The sequence below is a fragment of the Aspergillus stella-maris genome (genome assembly GCF_047715825.1).
Source record: "Aspergillus stella-maris strain CBS 113639 unplaced genomic scaffold BDV14scaffold_1, whole genome shotgun sequence".
NCBI classification, from domain to species: Eukaryota; Fungi; Ascomycota; class Eurotiomycetes; order Eurotiales; family Aspergillaceae; genus Aspergillus; species Aspergillus stella-maris.
In genome coordinates this window covers 207,095-224,715 of record NW_027396795.1, presented here as the reverse complement: position 1 = coordinate 224,715, position 17,621 = coordinate 207,095, and the positions used below count along the sequence as shown (strand labels likewise).

Sequence of the window (17,621 nt, the reverse complement as noted above, 5' to 3'; positions counted from 1 at the left end):
TTGCAGATTCAAAGACAGCGAACACATTGTTCCTCAGTTCTCCTTACCACCAGCCACTCGCTTAGCCAAGTACGGAGCAGGTGGATCGACCGACGGAAAGCACCGGCGAACATGCTTTGGAGTAGAACAAAGTGTTTCTATCATCGAGGCCCTTCCAGACTAAGGCTTGAGCTACCAGGATGAACCCTGTTGCCATGGGTCGGTTAGCATGACGGTCGCACGGGGAGAGTGCTCATCCTTGCGAACATGAGATCCAGGTGGATGCAGGAAGACTGGTGCAACCCGAAGCTGAAGAGGTTTGACACAAGCACGAGATCAACGTCTTGCTAAAGTTGTTGGTTAGGACAAAGCTCCTTATTTGGTAGGAGCAAGAATGGCGACTGAGGGGCGCATTTTGGAATTTTGGCTTTCGAGGGAAGAAAGTGGGGCAGGTTACCGACAGTCTGGATACGGACCGCAGCAGGTCCGTTGATAATTGGACCACAGTGACAGCCCGCGGCCTTCATGAAATCCTGCTGCAAGAAATAAGTCCTGACTCCTGATGGCTTATGAGGATCACGTTTCTTTAGCGTTCCAAGGCCTGAGGCAGAAAGGCAACCGCGACAAGGAGACAATTTATTATTAACAGCGTGAGTTGGCTCTGCAGTCAATATAATTAACTTTTGCCGGTCTTTGTCTATAAATTACGCATTCGGACATTCCGAGCTTACTACTGCAGCGGCGCTGTGGCCAGCCCAGGCCGACGGATATTAAGGGAGCGATCCATGGATCAGAATTTCCGGCAGCGTGGCACCGCCGCCATTGGATCCCAGGTTTTGGTGACGATCGTCTCCTATTTTACCTCTTGTACGACTGTACCGCAGTAGTCCTGCAAGCCCGTACCGCTAGAAACTGCCAGAATCCTTATCAGGCAGTAGCTTGCTGCTTCGATCTGCGGAACAATCAATAATGACAGCAATGAGACCCGCGAAGATGGCCACTAGATGCTGGAGCCGAGATAATTATCTCATCTCAAGAACGAGAGCCCAAGACCTAGGAATTGACCTGCGTCAACTATACCCCATCCGTCGACCGTCTGACATCTAGCCAGCAAGACAAGCCCCAGTGAAAGAATATCCCTCTGACTGTGCTAGCCAAACCCCTCGCTGAGCCCCATTCAGCGTCTATCTGATGGTTCGGATATCGGGGGTTCACTTAGAGGATTTTTCTAAGCATACCGGTAATAGTGCTAGGTACTGCTGTTGTACTTCGGTGAGGTATGCCGAGCTCGGGCGCCCGTGCTTTTCGCCCTATTTTACTTCTTCAGCGCTAGCAGGGATTTGGAGGGGTAAGAAGAAGGAAGGATGTACGTCGCGTTGTCGACATACTTCCTCCGGGACACGACTCTTGCCTTTTCGCAACCACTACCAGGATAAGCTAACCGCCTATCTATCCACATGACATTTTCAAATCCCGAGATCTGAGAAAAAGGATTCTCCCGTTTATGACGTGCATTGGTATGGGCGTATACATTGATGAGAGGCACTTTGGAGACGAGTACGAGGGCCTTACAGAGACTAGCCTGCAGCACTGCAGAGGGTCTTCAACAAACACAATTTCGCCGGATGGGGCATTGGAGTGCGGGCAAGAAAAACTCTCCGACGAGGTTGATTTGGAATCATCCACAATAATGCATCTGGGTCTGCAAAATGACGTGCCTGGTCGGGGGCCTCTTCTAACCTCTGCAATAAAAGCAGGAAATACTCCTAGTAGTCAGCCTGTCTACTATTCTTCACGGGTCTCCGGCTGGCCGCTGCAGACTGCAGTGCTACGTGAAAGCGTCGTCTGGGTGCTTGACCAAGCTGCGGTGCGATCGACCGCGGGAACCGCCCGTCTGGGTCGGTGCTGCTTGGACCAGTGCCACTTGACACATCTGGGCGCGGTCCTGTATATTTCCACCTGCACAAGCATTGACCCCTCTAGCCTCACTCGTTCTCGGGTCCGGTCCATCCAGTCCCAGGCTCCCAGCATGATGCAGCACAGTGCCAGGGAAGCCCAGAGCCTATCATTTTCCTATCCCCGCATGTCTGATGGGGTTAACAACCCCCTGATCATGTACGTACCGACGTAGGTACTCCCCTTTGCAGTTTCGTAGTCTAGGCATGCCCAGCGTCCTAGAAGTCCAGAATCTCACGCCTTCTTTCTGGATTCTGGTACACAACCAACTCACAAAAACAAGATAGCCTTTCTTTGCCCCGGTCCGCGCTCCCTTCCGATTGACTGGAACGCAAAAGCGACAATGCGCATCCCTGTCCAGGTCTAGTTTTAGTAGTCCCTTAAGGTTAAAACAGATGGGTTCCAGAGTTGCGACTACGGCCTAAAGCCAAAACTTAATCCAGCCTGTCGGGTTCAGCGTCAGAATACGGAAGGGGCTGTGATGGGGGGGGTTTTTTTTTCTTTTCTCCTCCCACTCAATTACGCCCCTTAGGCTAGACTAGGGAGGTAGTAGTAGCTTTGCTTCTCTGCTACCACCACTTTTTAACCATTTACCAATACTCAATACGCCTTTTACCCACTTTCCTCTCTTCCCCCCTCTCGACGACTCCGTATGGCAAGACTGGTCATTGGTAGTCTCGGACTCGGACTATGCCTGGCCTGGTCTGCGCTGTGAAAATCATTAACATGCTGTTCCAGCTCCAGCTCCAGATCCCGAATGTCTGGCTAGCCGCTTGATGATTGTCCTTTAAATTTGCGGGTTCTGCCCATGCACTGCTTGCTGGCTCTTAGTCGCCTGTCAAATCACCTCCCGCCAGACACCGCAGTATACTTATCTACTACCACCACCCTTGTACCTTTACCACGCACCTGGCTTTAGGCTCTTCTACACGCATTTATACTTCCTGCCATCATCACTCACGACACAACACATAACTTGACATCGCACCCAACAAAAAACCCCTTACCTACAGTCTACTCTATACCAGACCCATCCTCAAAACTCAATTCCAAAATCCCGATTCCACAATCCCACTACTATTTCCGCCCACCCCACATCGACAGAGTCTGGCACGGAAGCCAAATGCCCAGGTCCACTAGAACCACGGGGGGGAGACAACACTCTGTAAGCTAGACTAATTTCTTTCTTTCGCCCTTACCTTAGGCTGTTTGCTTTGCCCGCCCCGTATCTATGGCCTATTATAATTTTTTTTCAATGTTTGTCTCGGACCCTGGAGTTGGGAAAATTGTCCCATTCAGTTTCGAACCCTTGAGCTTGATTCTCCAATCCCTGTCGCTTTCTCCAATTAATTCCCCGGTCTTATTCTGTCGCGGGTTCTGAGTGGTCGCTTAATGCTTATACATCATGGAACAGGAGCACAGTCAAGAGTAGTGAGTTTTTACTCTCGGTGTTTGATGGTCTGAGGGCATTAGTTTGCCTGTTTCTTTGGTGGGTTGTGCTGATTATTTGGTTTCTAGTGATACACAATCGTTGACTGCAAGTGTGACCGACTATCCTACCGAGTATGGGAGGACTTTCCACAAGTACCATGAGGGCTGTAAGTTTGCTCCAATGCCGAATAAAGGACCTTTGCGGCTAACTGAAAGCTTAGTATACGTATATCCAAACGATGAGCGGGAATTGAGTCGAATGGACCTGCAACACCACCTTTGCAAGCTATTAACAGGGGGGCGCTTATTCTTTGCTCCTGTAATAAACCCATACAAGATTCTGGATATTGGCACTGGGACGGGGATATGGCCAATAGAGCTTGGTAAATTATGCTTCTTCTCGGTCATACGCTCAAGTCATGGCATGAATACTCATGGTTTCTTCCCACGCAGCACCTATTTTCCCGAATGCCCACATCACAGGAACCGATCTCTCCCCTTGTCAACCAACTGAGGTCCCGGAGAACGTTCACTTTATTGTCGACGACATAACAGAAGAAGACTGGATGTTCGACCGTAACTACTTCGACTTTATCCACTCAGGCCACCTATCAGGAGCTCTACCATCCTATAAAGAGCTGATGCGGAAGATATACAGCCATCTCAAGCCCGGCGGGTGGGCCGAGATCCACGAGTTCGACACCATGGTAAGATGCGACGACGGGACAATGCCGCCAATGGACGAGGACGTTTGGAGCGAGTACAAACTGCAAGACTGGTGCGATATGCAAATACGGTCCGGGCAGACAGTAGATCCCCAGCGGCAGTTTCGAGTAGCGCATCGCCTTGCACGGGGCATGAGAGATCTCGGCTTCGTAGATGTTCAGGAGCGGATATTCAAGGCTCCTGTGAATCCGTGGTCGAGTGATCCGCATCTCCATAATATTGGCAAGTGGATGCAGTCGAATCTCCTGGATGGATTATCTGGGTGGTCTTATAAGCCATTTCGGAATATGGGGTACTCGCGCAATGAGATCGAGATGTTTCTTGTTGACGTGCGGAAGAGCATTCAGAACTTACAGGTTCATGCTTATTTCAATTTCCATGTCATAGTTGGGAGGAAGCCACATCCTGGAGAGACTATAAGATGAATAAAAGAATATGTCTCCAACTTCGGGCTAGATGCCTTTGTCTCGTGCAAATCTCACGATAGACTGCCACGCTGAATCTTAAGCAGTGTTGCTTGGCTGATTGATGCGCTGGCGAGCTCTGCAAGACAGAGTAAACAAAAATTACCCGAGTTGGTGGCAGATACCCAAGTCAAAGCAAATAACGTTAGAAGGTTGCTGCGGCCTACCATGTAACTATGTATACTCTAGTTTGGCCTTATGGCCTTATGGCCTGAGGCCGACACGGATCTCCAGCTTAGGCCCGGAGAGAAGAGGGATTAGTAATCCGAAAACACGGGCCTTCCGAGTCGTCAGTTGCATGACATCCCAACAACCACCTTTCGCAAGCCCGCAGCACCCAATTGCTCGATTAACCCCGCTGCGTCATGTCTCTCGGGAGTTATGCCTGTAGGCATGCTTCTCGACATACCCCTCTCTCATCTTCGACGCCTCTCCTCGACCACGTCTGGATAAGCGAGGAGCTACTCGCTTCGAGTTTTGGGCGATTCGTGAACGGCCAACAACGGCGGTATGAGAGTCGTGTTCCTGGGCCATTGGAGGCTAGGAGGCGGCTTGCTAGGAGGAGGAATACGGCGCTCGCTAGCGCGGCGAGTCTTTTGCCGGGGGAGGATATTGCGTGTTTGTTAGGGAAGAATGGGAAGGAGCATATGAAATGGGGGGAGCCGGGGAGGAGTTTCGGTATGGACGCTTTTGCTTTGAGTTGGGGGGGGGGGGGGGTATCAATACTGACTTGACTTAGATCATCAGTTTTCTGCGCCCGTTCCTCCTGCGCCGCCTTTGAGCTATTACAATGCGGACTTGAACGCCTTCGATTCCGAGGTCCCGCTACAGAATTGGCCTGGTTATCAGGAGCCTACCAAGAGACTCACTCGCGACCAGTTCTTCGGGGAAAAACTATGGACGTATAGGACAACAGCTGACTTGAGGTATGCGATCCGCGACCTGGGGATTGACCTGCGGCAGGAGCCTAGCTATAGCCGGCTCTTGTTCGACCATTTTGTGTCGCTGTGGGCTGCCAAAAAAACAACGATACGAGAACTCGTCGCGTTCCTGGATGACCCGAATCTCAATGTCTCTGGGGCAGAGAATTATTTGCGTGTCATCGAGCTTTGGAGTACTGGTGAATTTCGATTGGGCAAACAGCATGCTCTGTTTAATGCTTTTCTACGAGCGGTACAGCTCGGCAGTGTCCCTACCTCGGAGGTTTCTGCAATTATAGAGCAATTGGGTGACATGGCAGAGACATTCGGCTCTGAGAAGCATGGCATGAAGCTTCTCACGCAGCTTTATGAACGATTGTGGGACGCTATCGGCAGATGTGCTGTCTACGGACATAAGGACCTGGACGAGCCTCTTGTCAATAAATGGCTTGGCATTCTCCTGCAAAACGGCACATCTAATGACCTGCGCCTCGCAAAGGAAATCTTGCTGGCTGCCAATGTTTCGTCCAGCAGTTTGTGGTTGTCGAGACTTCTCACTATCTTTCTCCACGATCTCGAAATCGCGCCTTCGAAAGCTCATGAGCAGCGCATTGTTGAGTTTCTCGAGCCATTCGATGTCCATCTGGTATCGACTTCTTTGATTGATGTCACTGAGGGTTTATTCTCATTGGAAAAGACGCAGTTGCTTTCAAGGTGGGGGGGTTGTTTGGCCAGACTTCACAATACGTCTGCTATCACCACGTCTAAGGCTTGGCTTCATATGCGGTCAGAGCATAACAGCAAATCCTATCTCGCTCCTACGTCGCCGCGTCATCGCATCATACAGCGGCTCTGGATGGTATACACAATAGATTCGTCGGCGACCTCCCTCTCAACATCAGCCTCAAAAAAGGTCCATCCGACGGTCAAGAGTCTCTATAGGATGTATGAACACACGCGGCGTGACTCGTACGATGACTTATGGAACAGCTTGACCAAAGCGATCGTTGATCTCAAGTTGCCGTTTGACCTGGAAGCCATGGCTGATGACTTGAGAACCGGACCCAAAATGTCAATGAAGACGAGGCGAGTCCTTCAAAAATACAGTAACACACCCTTCACTTTTGCCCAAATCTTCAAGGACCTCCATGGCTTTAATGCTGCGGGTGCGATCTTTTACCCGAACCTCGCCAAGTTGATCTCCCGCACCAAAGTCACAAGCCCCGAGTTTCAAAACAAGGCAGTCAGCCTCGCTAGAGCAGGGGATACATTCAGTATCTGGACCATAATTCGCCTCTTGCGAATGCACACACCGGCCAAACTTGCGCTGCCTTTCTCATGGGGGCCACGCCCCAGCCCCAGCCACAAATCTGTCATCGGAAAACCCAGGCATCCAAACTCGCCAGATCCTCATGATGTCCTCGACATGATCCATTCTTTGGCCGTCGCGTTTGCCTGTTCTGAGCAGATTTCCCCGCGAAGGTCTTTCCAGCTTGTATACTGGCTTTATCTTTTCCTCGTCAGACACGATGGGCCTGTCAAACCCCCCTTGGTCCGCGCTTTGTATCATGCTGGCGTGACAAGATTCAAGAGGGAAAAAAGGCATGTTTCTATCACTCAGTGCCACCATATCTGGAGAATCGTGGAACTGGCAGAAGGCCCGAAAGTCCTGCAACAATTACAGAATCGGCCTGGACCAGAGTCGTGTCCTGAATACGTTCAGTCGTACCGCTCTCTTCGGGGACAAAATACGAGCAACCCTCAAATCCTACGGCCTTTGCGGGACCCCGTCGGAGCGCGTTCGGGGTTCCTGGAGGAGATATTGAAGGATGAGTACCCTTTAAGGGAACCGATGGCGGTGCAGGAGCCGAGGTCGTGCCCGGCTTTGTCACAGCAGACTGAGAATTTGGAACGCTCCGAGTACGTCCCTGATAAGAAGCCTCCCCGAGCTGCTTCTGCTTCCGCCTAGAGGACGAATTATTATGTTTAGATATCGAGATTATACCCTGTACCTATACCTTTACCTGTATATAGAGAGATAGATGCATGAAAATCATACTAAAGAAGCAATATGTCGTTTGACTTCAGCTCAAAAGCTGGAAGACATTGATTGGTTAAGGGCCACTTAGTAATACGAGTGCTAGCTCAATCAAACTGTGTGCTCAATTGCGGAAAGAAAAATAACCTCTAAGAGTCCAGTTCCATCAGATTAGGGTCCCCAGAGATCTCCTCAACAGTGACATATTTCCGCAAGTCCTCCTTGGTGATGACCTTCTGGTTCAAGTAAGCCGTAGTACCCTTCGGGAAGCGGTAGTCCCGCTCCTTCTGAGCACGCTCATTCGGCCTAATGTAGTTGCGCAGCAACTGCGTCGGCTTATCATTCTCAATAACACAGACATCGACATTACTTCCGGATCCCAGATCGTTGAAGATACCAGCCTTGATGGCCTCGGACGCCAGAGCGATCGCCTCCTCCTTGTTCAGGTTGGCCTTCCACATCGATTCAAAGACGGACATCGCGGCTAGCGAACCGGAGCCCATTGTCACATAGGGGAGCTTGTCTGTTGAGCCGTGTGCGTGGACGGTGTAGAGGCCGATGCCGGTTGGGTCGACACCTGCGACGACGAGGTACGCGCCGATGTGGCCTTGGTAGCGGAAGAGGTGTTGCTTTAGCATGGTCATGCAGGTGATTACTCGTGGAGGGCGGCCCGTCGACAGAGAGTGTAGTTCGACGTTGGAGCTGATCAGGGCGGTGGTGAACTCGGTGTCAGCTGCTGTACCGGCTCCGGCACACCAGATCTTGGGAGCAATGTAGTGTAGTTTCTCGCAGTTCTGTGAAAGGAAATGGAGATTAAAATCAAGGCCATGGCTTGAGAAGATCAAAGGTGCAGTGCGTGCTTACCTTGTCTGCTACGATGGGACCGACAGTTGCTCTGGTATCGGCGGCGATCTGGATTGATAGTTAGCTCTGTCAATCAGCGCCAACATCGAGACAAGAAACTCACCACAACACCATTATCGTATATACAGCCGACAATCGTTGTACCTGTGCTTGTGGCTTTCGGGAGCGGTGCTCCTTTGGCGTGAAGAGCCGCGTTGCGGTTGTAGTTGGAGAAGTCGAAACCGCCCATGGCAGCGGTCGGGGAATCGAGACGGGCTGGTTTATCGGTATAGAAGCGACGCTTCTACAAATAGGAGCTCTAGAAAGCCGAAAGGAGCGAGAGGATAAGGGGATGGAGTGAGCGGGAGAGATTGATGAGCTGGAGAGGACAATGAGTGAAGCTGCCCGGGGGAGCTGGAGTGACGACTGACGAAGCTTCCCGCCGCCTAGTCTCAGTGCCTCAGGGATCAGGCCACCACAAGTCCCGTGCTTCTACTGTTTTTGTTCACTTTTGGTGATCTGCCCAAGCATTCAACAACAGGCATGGGTTTCGCGCTTGCTTGCTTTTCGTGATCAAGCACCCCTCTGTGGTGGGCAATTCTATACTTCTCTACATTCGCGCCTCTTCTCTTCTTGCCAACCGCGTCACTTGAAGGAGGTTGGTCAAGATTTCATCTTTTGCGCAGCTCTTCAACCGGAGTCCCAAGGAACTCCAACGTCGCTCATTTCCATCGCCGCCGCCGAGTTCTCCGTCTCCCCATGCACCAAGGACCAGATTGCACTTAGGCGACCGTCCTCGTTCTATCTCGGCCGATTTAGACAAACTCAGAATGGCATTCAGCATGGGGGCCGCGAACCCTGCGGTAGAGCTGGGCCCCGAGCTTCCAGATCTTTTTGCGGAGGTTGGTAGAATGCTCCTTTTCAATCAAGTTTCCTGGAGTCTTTGCTAATATATTGCATAGGAAGTCGGATTCAAAGGCGTTGACGGCGACAGTAACATCCAATTCCTCTCTACACCTTGGCTCGCCGACGCGCTTCCCGCTCCAACCGCTACCTTATTCGCTGTCGCAGCCACCAAAGGCATAGCAGTCGGCGCGTCACCGAATAATCTATCTGTTGCGACCACCGAAAACATCAGAGCGGCAATTTCCGCGGATGGTGGGAAAGACAAAGTCAAGACAAAGCCTTTCCAACCGCAAGCGACAATCTCGCTTCCCGGACGACCTACACATATAGCTTTTGCCTCTGGCGACAGCGCTCTGGTGCTTGCTACGGAAAATGGATCTCAACTTTCAGTCTTTGAGACAGGAAGTCTCCTTCAGCCGAATGCGCAGCCGGCCATATCAATTCCCACCAACGGCGCGACCTTCAGAACGATTGCGCCCAACCCGGCTCAGGCAGAAGAACCACATTCATCCCTTTTAGCTCTTGTCACGACCAATGGCGAGCTTCTCATCGCGGATCTCAAGGCTGGAAATCTTCTTGCAGGCCCCAACGGCAACATCTTGAAGACCGATGTCAGCTCTGTTTGCTGGAGTAACAAAGGGAAACAGCTCGTAGCCGGCTTGGTAGACGGTACTGGGTATCAAATGACCCCAGATGGTGCACAAAAGGATATCATTCCGAGACCCCCGGATCTCGAAAATGGTTGCCACGGTAAGTCCGAGCACCCAATAAATTGTATCTCTCATAGCTGACTTCCACAGTATCATCGATCTCTTGGCTTGAGAATGACGTCTTTCTCATGGTGTACACTCCGATGGCTGCAGTAGATGATATGGGCATGACACCTTCGTCATCATACTACATCATCACTAGAAAGAAGGGAGCACCCTTTGTGGCGCAGAAACTACCTGAATTGGCAAGCCCTTTCGGCTATAAACGCGCACCGGCTTACCAGTTCGTTGCACGTCTCCGAAACTACAAACCGCATCTGAATGATACTTTGATTGTGTCTTCTACAGCCTCCGCAGATATTGGGTTGATTACTAGGTCGGACGCCCCTCTAGCAAGCGAGGATAGTGCCAAAGCTGTTGTGGGACAGTTCGTTACAACAGAGGTGAACGATGATTCGAAGAAGGCGTCCGTACCTCTCAAAGACTCTGTCGATGAGACCTCTGTGATCGGTTTAGGCCTTGATCTTTCCAGTACCGAACCCGTGGTTGCTCCCATCGCCGGCGAGGATATCGACGAGAGTGCAACCCCCTTGCCCAACCTTCTCCTTCTGAATCACGAGGGTATCCTCTGCTCCTGGTGGTTCATATACAACGATGCGATACGTCAGCAACTACCATATGATGGATTAGTTTCGGCTAAGACACAACAACCCACACCACAGGCACAGACGGCTTTCGGACAGTCCTCGTTCGGTAGCCCAGCTGCTCCCGGAGGGTCTGCTTTTGGATCGTCAGCATTCGGGAAACCAGCTGCGGCACCTGCTTTCGGAACCCCATCAGCCTTGGGTGGAGGTTCACAACCTAGCTTCGGGCCTCCATCTGCATTGGGCGGAGGTTCAAAGCCCAGTTTTGGAAGCCCGTCTGCCTTGGGAGGGGGCCAGCAACCTAGCTTTGGAAGTCCATCGGGTCTGGGAGCTTCACAACAGCCCAGTTTCGGGAAGCCTTCCTTCGGCACGCCTGCATTTGGTGCCCCCTCATTCGGATCGCCCGCAGCCCTAGGCTCGGGTGGAGCGCACTGGGGCAAGTCTAGTTTTGGACAGCCATCAACTCCCGGGAAGGGACTTGGCACCTTGCCTTTCGGGACCCCCAGCGCGAGCTCAGGAGGAGGCTTCGGTTCGTTTGCAAATGCAAATAGTGGCGGCAGTTTCGCCAGTCTAGCCACGTCAAAGCCGTCTCAGGAGTCGCCATTCGGTAAAGCAGCAACTGCCAATCCATTCGGAAAGCCCTCTGGATCTTCAGTATTCGGTAGTCAGTCTGAGACCTCAGCGTTCTCGTCCCAGAAGCAGGAGGAGTCGAAGTCAAGCTTCGGCGTAGGTGGCAGTGGCTTTGTCCTCGGCTCGACTTTCAAGGGTGATGGTACTGCTGCCAACGATGGCCCGAAGCCAGACAAGCCCTCTGGATTGTTCTCATTTGACTCGACAGTCGATGAAATGGTCTCCACGCCCAACAAGACCAGCCCACCCACAGAGGCTATGGATGACATTGAAGACTCGGGCGCTCGCCAGGAACCTCCCTCAGCGAAGGAACCTGCGCCCTCTCTATTCGGTGCTCCTTCAAAGCCCGCACCTGGATCCTCCTTATTCGGGTCCTTTGGATCTCAGACACAGAATCAGCAGCCTTTTGGTTCAGCTCAAGCGGGCAAATCGCCATTCTCGCTTCTAGGAAGCAATACCGCCGAAAACCAAGCACCAAGCCCTTCATCAGCCCCATCAGAAAAGACTGCAATCGCCAGTCCACCATTAACACAGGCAAAGTCGCCAGAGCCAGAACCCCCTCTTCCCCCAGACTCGACCAGTCGAGCTGTGTACGGACCAGGCGATACGTCTGCTTCTTCGAATGTATCCAAGAGTTCTGTCGATGAAGCTCCTTTGCCTCCGGATTTCACAACAAAACCCAAGTCTCCTAAACCCGAAAGCGAACCGCCGCTGCCGCCCAGCTTTACTGAGAAATCCGCAAAGGACGTGAAGCAAGAACCAGAAGAAGCCCCATTACCTCCGGACTTCGCAACGCCAAGTACGTCGTTCACAAAAGAACCTCCACTCGTTCTCGATGGTTCAGATGCAGACGAATCAGAGAAGGGGCCTCAAGATGATGATTCCGACTTTGAGGATAGCGGAGAAGATGTTGGAGAGGACATTACACACGAAATCAGTCAGCCCGAAATTGGCGCACCGAGCGTCGAGTCATCGCCAGAGAGCTCTTTTGATACTAAGCAGGCTGATGAAAGTCCCGCCGGTGGTTTGTTCGGCAACCAACTTTCACGGCAGCAGCCTCGGCAGCTGTTTGGAGAGATCAGCAAGCCCTTCTTCCCTCAGAAACAGCAAGAAACACCAAGGTCACCCAGCCCGGTCCGACCCTCCCGTAACCAACTGGGACTTCCCAAGCTTGAGAATCTCAGGTCCGTCAGTGCACCTCACAAGCCGGGAAGTGCACTTGCAGCCAGAAAAGCTTCTCTCTCCGAACTAGCGAAGCGGGAGACCAAGCTGAAGCCTGAGCCCAGCCGCTCTCGGGAGTCCCGGCGTCGAGAGTCCGTTGAGTTGCAAGAGGAAGCCTTGTCTGATGATGAAGACGAGCGACTACGCGCGGACCTTAGCCGACCTCTTGAGCCTGTACCTACACTGGATCCACTCCTTCCTCACCAAGATTACACTGGTCAAACCACGAAACCTGGTATTCCCGGTCAAATTGAGCGGCTCTACCGTGACATTAACTCGATGGTTGATACTCTCGGAATCAATGCTCGATCATTATCTTCCTTCCTGTTATACCAGCAGGAATCAACTGATTCCGATTGGGTGAGCGTCCTCAAAGGTGATAGCCCAGCTGATATACTTGACGAGAAACTTGTCCTTCGGCAAATCGAGGACTTGGATGACACTGTCGCCGTTCTCGCGGGGTCACTCGACGAGCGGCGGGTACAGGGTGTCGAAGAAAAGCTTGACAGTTGTCGAGAACTGCTGAGCAAAGACATTATCACGCTCCGCAGTCAGTGTGCTAGTATTAGAAAGACTTTAGACGCGCACACCGACGCTGCAGCAATCGTTTCGGCGCCCCTATCCGCCGAACAAGCGAACCTTCAGCAAGATCTTCGGGCATCTTCAGCTGATCTTCAAACCAAGCTGGCCGATCTAGAATCCGCTGTATCTCTCTTACGAGCTAAGATTGCCGATGCCCCCAATGCCAACGGCTCAGGCCAGCCCCGAAGGCGCCCAACAGTCGAGGCCGTCACCTCAACCATCGCGACGATGATGAACATGGCGGAAAGCAAGAGCAGCGACATCGATTATTTGGAAGTCCAGCTGAGAAAACTCGGCGTCGATACATCTGCACCTTCATCCAGCCGCGAAGGATCGCCCTTCACGACACCCAGGAAGGGTCTGGCCAAACTCCCTGCTACACCGGGCTCCCGCGGAACAATAGACGATCAGATAAGCTCGTATCACACACCAGAGTCATCGGTCCGTGGGGTCAATTTCCGCTCGAGCATCAACGGCTCCGCGAAGGGAAGCAGGCTTCGCTCGATGGAAACTGCCGGCGATTTCGGAGGCAGGACAGAAGTGACGCAGTGGAAGGCGAAGATGCAGCGCAAGCAGCATATGATGGGATGTCTGAAGAGGGCTGTCGGCGAGAAGGGCACGAAGGTTAGAAGCGTGGATGATCTATGATCTATAGGGATGTTGCGAATGCGAAAAATCTTGCATATTTATGTACTCCTGGGATACTTTCATCTAGTTATTTTCTATTCTTGCTCTGAATGACGGCATGGAGCAACTGGGGGACGTCTGTCTGGATTCTGGACGGCAATGCGTTATTTGTACATAGATATCTACTTTTTAAGAAGCTCGCTTTTTGTTTTTGATATTGGCATTATACACATGAGTTGGCTTGCTTATCCCACTCGCCTAATGAAAGATCATATCTTGTCTGCACATCTAATAGTTCATAATAAATCTCTACTTATGTATACAATACAGGTAAATCCCTCACCCAAGGCCTCAACCACTCAGCTTCAGACCTCCTGAAACTTAACATGCCTCATCCCCAACTTCTCCATCGGCGGCGCCATCCTCTCCCTTATCGGCCCAATACTCTTCTTGAACCCCTCCGTCTCCCTAGCACCCATATGCTGGTCCACATCCTTCCACCCCGCAACCAAAAGATGCACAAAGACCTTCCCACCCTCAGCCTTCTCATGCTCCAGCTCACCAGGCCGCTCAATCTGCCCAATCATGAAAGTCTTACAACGCACTTTCTCTTCGTTTTCTTCATGGCATGCTTTGCGGAGTGAGACGATGGCTGCGGAGACGGCAGAGCGGTCGTCGTTTGAGAGTATACTTGGGAATGGGAGAGGCGCGAGTTCGGTTATTGGGTTTGAGAGGAGCGTTTGCGTAGCGGGGTTGTCGTCATCTGTGGGGGAGAGCGTTGTGAATAGTTTCGTGATGTTTGTGTCTGGTTCGAGGTAGGGTGTTAAGGGGGAGGTCTGGTTTGAGATGCCGCTGTGGGAGTCTTCCCAGTCTGTATTTCCAAACCGTTAATTAGCATCTATAAGTCCCTATGTTGTGTCGCAATGGCGGAGTTTTGGAGGGGTGGGAAGATAACTTACCAATCGCCCAAATCAGCGCCTTATCATCTTCCTTCGTGCGGCCCCATGCAGAGCCCAAGTAACCACTTTGTTGCTTCACTGTCTTGAAGACTTCGAGGAGGGCGGCGCCTTCTTCGTTCTTGGGGTCCTCGGGTTTCACAGAGCTCTTGGGCGTGAAGTATACGAATTCGGTGACGTGGGGCATCTTGGTGGAGGTTTCTTTTGTGTATTTGCAAGAGAGTACAAGGATCAACAAGCTTTACAATTAGTTTGTGCTTTTGGGCTGCAGTAGAGGGGATTGCTCGTATCTTTTTAAGAGCTTGGGCTGATAAGGGCTGATGTCATTGCCGGGGACTGCGGTGGTGGTGTCGTGGTGATGTCAGGCCGCGGCCTTCCTAATCAGGTTATTTTCCTGATCAGGTAAATATACTTACGGAGTATGGCCGACGGTCAGAAAGCAAGGAAATAAGAAATATAGTCCATTGAATTGAACAACCGAAGCTTCGGAACCGCTTTTCAAATAGTACAACAGAAAGAAAGAATGCCCCGAGACAAAACCACGCAGATCATCATGACAGACGACTTTTAGGTCGAAAAGAACACAGATAGCCCAAACTGCTCCTGAAAGGCGAACCAAATACGGATAACACAATCCCCACCCCTTTAGATACGGTGCTTCTCGCTTTCTGTAGAAGGTTGGTTAACAATATACATATTAAAGGGACACTGGACGGGGAGAACTAACCGAGTCGCGAGTAGAGCATGTACAGTGCCATCTGGTTGCATTCTTGCGTACCCGTGATGGTCACGAGACGCTCGTTGCTGTTCTCCTGGGGCTCGTTGATCTTGATGACACTGCTACTGAGGTGTCGGATTTCATTGATCTTGGCACCTCCCTTTCCGATGATAGCTCCGACCATGTCGTTGGGGATGTAGATCTGCTGGGTCAAGGGCTGGCCAGGCATAGCGCCGCCCACGGGAGCAGCGGGAGTAGGGCCGCCGCGCTGGGCAGGCTGTGGTGCGCCATAGGGTGCAGGCTGGTGAGGGCCAGCACCGGCATACGGGGTCTGGGGAGCACCGTAGTGCATGGACTGTTGGGCAACTGAGACAGGTGCGTGCTGGCCGGCCACGTAGGGGACACCGTAAGCGCCAGCTCCCGCGCGGTTCTGGTTGCCCTGGTGGCGTCTGAACGTGTCGGGGTGACCGTACTGACCGCCAGCTGGCTGAGGGACATAGGGAACGACTTGCATACCACCGGGGACGGCTCCTGCTGGGCCACCGCTACGAGTCGCATAGGCAGAGGCTGCTGGGCCACCGAAGCGCTCTGTAAGTTGCTCGACAAGAGTCACAGCAACATAGTAGGTGGCAATGTGAACAGCATCGGCGACACCAAGAATAACAAGGGATCGTTCAGTGGAAAGAGGAAGGCAAGCATCCGAGGCGTTGAGACGAGCTCCGGAAGCCTCTTGGATCTCGCGGATACGACTGCCACCCTTGCCAATGATGGAGCCGATGAGGATGTGAGGGATTAGCAAGCGCAGAGGGTAGGTCTTGGATTGGGCAGTAGAGGCAGCATCAAGGGGTTCATTGTTGAGGGTGCGAATAATTAAGCCAAAAGCCTAACGTTGGGGTCAATGACAATTCGGGGGAAGGAATTTGGATATGAGACAAACCTTTGCGACAGCGTCTTGGGGACCACTGACAGTCAGGATACGCTCAACTGCACCGCGGGAGTAGTCGCTGACAGTGCATTTGGCGCCTGACAGACGGCGGATCTGGGATACATTCTCTCCGCCCTTACCAATGACGGTAGCAGCCTCTTGGCTGGAGATTACAGCACGGATGTGAATCCAGTTAGACTCGTCCTGCGGCCGTTGCTGCTCGCCTTGGGCACCGGCAGCGTCACCGTGGGAAGCAGTAGACTGGATCGGCTGTGTCTCACCAAGCACTGCCTTGGCATTGGGAGCATCCGGAACAACGGTATCACCCTGACCATCGGCTTCAGTTTCAGCCTTGACGTCGGCCTCGGATTCTTCTCCCTTTACTACTTTGTCCAGAGCAGGGCGCTTGGCCTCTGGCTGGTCATTGGGGCCGGAAGGTGAAGAAGGATCCTCGAGAGGACGCTTGGTCGATTGCAAAGCGGAAGGTGACGCGGACATTATGTCAATTGTGCAGCCTTGTTTCGATTACTCAAAAGGTCGAAGTGGAAGAATAACTGTCTTTTGCTTTATTCGATCGACTATGTACACCAGGAATTCCCAGGGAAGCGTGCTGGTGCGGCGTAGGAGAGGGAATCTGGTGCTGGGAGGAACGGGGAGGACTGGTGTAATCGTGCAGTGAAATGAGGCTGGAGAAATGAGAATCGACGGAGGTGAGGTGCTGTGGAATGACTGGCGTTGGAGAGGTTTGGAGAGCAGGGAGCTTCACGAGAGCAAAGCGGTGCTGGGATAGGAAGAGAAACAAGAGAAAAGTGACTTGAATCTGATCGGGTACGATGGAGACCAAGGGTGCTTGTGTTGGGCGATAAGGTAGGATAGTTTGCAGGGTTCGCGTGCTGGAAGCTGACGAGTGCAAAGCGTGGGGAAGAGGAGTGATCAAAATGATGAAAAAGAAATCCGAAGACGCGAAACGGCTGCTAGAGCTCGTTCTATCCTTTTCCCTCCTGATTTACACGATGCGATGCTTTCGCTTGTGCAGTTGTACAACACACAAATCTGGCTGCAGAGCCCCCGATTGCCGAAGTACTCAAATAGGGTTATGGGGAGACGGGAAAGTGAGGCGGTCAATTGGGCGCAGCAGCTCAACGACAAGAAGGACGAAGATAGGTAAGAAGAAGGAGGTTGAGGTTTGGGGAAATGGTCGAGAATCTCGCGGTGAAGAGGTGAGGTCAAGAGAAGACGGACGGATCTGCTGGCACGGGACTAGTCCGATCTAGGTGTGTCCAATCACGTGCGGCGCATGCACATCTGGGCCGCGCATTCAAACACAGCTACCTGACGCGTCTAC

At 52.2% G+C, this 17,621-nt stretch overlaps 5 protein-coding genes across 5 annotated transcripts; 2 read left to right on the top strand and 3 right to left on the bottom strand.

Moving 5' to 3' along the window:
* Positions 1-3,340: 3,340 nt before the first annotated feature.
* On the top strand, positions 3,341-7,445 carry BDV14DRAFT_186456 (class I SAM-dependent methyltransferase; the record flags this gene model as incomplete). Its single annotated transcript, XM_073770820.1, has 12 exons — positions 3,341-3,366; positions 3,454-3,533; positions 3,588-3,749; positions 3,820-4,472; positions 4,643-4,647; positions 4,948-5,234; positions 5,296-6,143; positions 6,174-6,238; positions 6,278-6,438; positions 6,478-6,547; positions 6,584-7,177; positions 7,322-7,445. 12 exons carry the CDS (start codon positions 3,341-3,343, stop codon positions 7,443-7,445), a joined length of 3,075 nt encoding a protein of 1,024 aa, XP_073633675.1.
* Positions 7,446-7,549: 104 nt separating this feature from the next.
* On the bottom strand, positions 7,550-8,742 carry pup1 (proteasome core particle subunit beta 2). The gene is made up of 3 exons (XM_073766801.1): positions 8,482-8,742; positions 8,379-8,426; positions 7,550-8,308 (listed from the first exon to the last, which is right to left on the bottom strand). The coding sequence occupies exons 1-3, from the start codon at positions 8,605-8,607 to the stop codon at positions 7,664-7,666; spliced, it is 819 nt and encodes a 272-aa protein (XP_073633674.1). The 5' UTR covers positions 8,608-8,742; the 3' UTR covers positions 7,550-7,663.
* Positions 8,743-8,886: 144 nt separating this feature from the next.
* Positions 8,887-13,959, top strand: BDV14DRAFT_813 (FG-nucleoporin NUP159). The gene is made up of 3 exons (XM_073777586.1): positions 8,887-9,259; positions 9,320-10,013; positions 10,064-13,959. Exons 1-3 carry the CDS (start codon positions 9,188-9,190, stop codon positions 13,696-13,698), a joined length of 4,401 nt encoding a protein of 1,466 aa, XP_073633673.1. The 5' UTR covers positions 8,887-9,187; the 3' UTR covers positions 13,699-13,959.
* Position 13,960: 1 nt separating this feature from the next.
* BDV14DRAFT_161738 (uncharacterized protein) lies at positions 13,961-14,895 on the bottom strand. The gene is made up of 2 exons (XM_073766800.1): positions 14,637-14,895; positions 13,961-14,548 (listed from the first exon to the last, which is right to left on the bottom strand). The coding sequence occupies exons 1-2, from the start codon at positions 14,818-14,820 to the stop codon at positions 14,043-14,045; spliced, it is 690 nt and encodes a 229-aa protein (XP_073633672.1). The 5' UTR covers positions 14,821-14,895; the 3' UTR covers positions 13,961-14,042.
* A 196-nt stretch (positions 14,896-15,091) lies between these two features.
* On the bottom strand, positions 15,092-17,489 carry BDV14DRAFT_161737 (telomere maintenance protein PBP2). Its single transcript, XM_073766799.1, has 3 exons — positions 16,289-17,489; positions 15,361-16,234; positions 15,092-15,301 (listed from the first exon to the last, which is right to left on the bottom strand). Exons 1-3 carry the CDS (start codon positions 16,772-16,774, stop codon positions 15,279-15,281), a joined length of 1,383 nt encoding a protein of 460 aa, XP_073633671.1. The 5' UTR covers positions 16,775-17,489; the 3' UTR covers positions 15,092-15,278.
* Between the last annotated feature and the right edge of the window lie 132 nt (positions 17,490-17,621).

Excerpts from the sequence above, each read along its gene's own strand:
- BDV14DRAFT_161737 (XM_073766799.1), bottom strand. The coding sequence starts at position 16,774 with ATGTCCGCGTCACCTTCCGCTTTGCAATCGACCAAGCGTCCTCTCGAG. Across the intron at positions 16,235-16,288 it reads CCCAAGACGCTGTCGCAAAG|GCTTTTGGCTTAATTATTCG; the intron begins GTTTGTCTCATA and ends CCCCAACGTTAG. Across the intron at positions 15,302-15,360 it reads CATGCTCTACTCGCGACTCG|AAAGCGAGAAGCACCGTATC; the intron begins GTTAGTTCTCCC and ends AACCTTCTACAG.
- BDV14DRAFT_813 (XM_073777586.1), top strand. The coding sequence starts at position 9,188 with ATGGCATTCAGCATGGGGGCCGCGAACCCTGCGGTAGAGCTGGGCCCC. Across the intron at positions 9,260-9,319 it reads TTCCAGATCTTTTTGCGGAG|GAAGTCGGATTCAAAGGCGT; the intron begins GTTGGTAGAATG and ends TATATTGCATAG. Across the intron at positions 10,014-10,063 it reads TCTCGAAAATGGTTGCCACG|TATCATCGATCTCTTGGCTT; the intron begins GTAAGTCCGAGC and ends TGACTTCCACAG.
- pup1 (XM_073766801.1), bottom strand. The coding sequence starts at position 8,607 with ATGGGCGGTTTCGACTTCTCCAACTACAACCGCAACGCGGCTCTTCAC. Across the intron at positions 8,427-8,481 it reads TATACGATAATGGTGTTGTG|ATCGCCGCCGATACCAGAGC; the intron begins GTGAGTTTCTTG and ends CTATCAATCCAG. Across the intron at positions 8,309-8,378 it reads GTCCCATCGTAGCAGACAAG|AACTGCGAGAAACTACACTA; the intron begins GTAAGCACGCAC and ends TTCCTTTCACAG.
- BDV14DRAFT_161738 (XM_073766800.1), bottom strand. The coding sequence starts at position 14,820 with ATGCCCCACGTCACCGAATTCGTATACTTCACGCCCAAGAGCTCTGTG. Across the intron at positions 14,549-14,636 it reads GGCGCTGATTTGGGCGATTG|ACTGGGAAGACTCCCACAGC; the intron begins GTAAGTTATCTT and ends TTGGAAATACAG.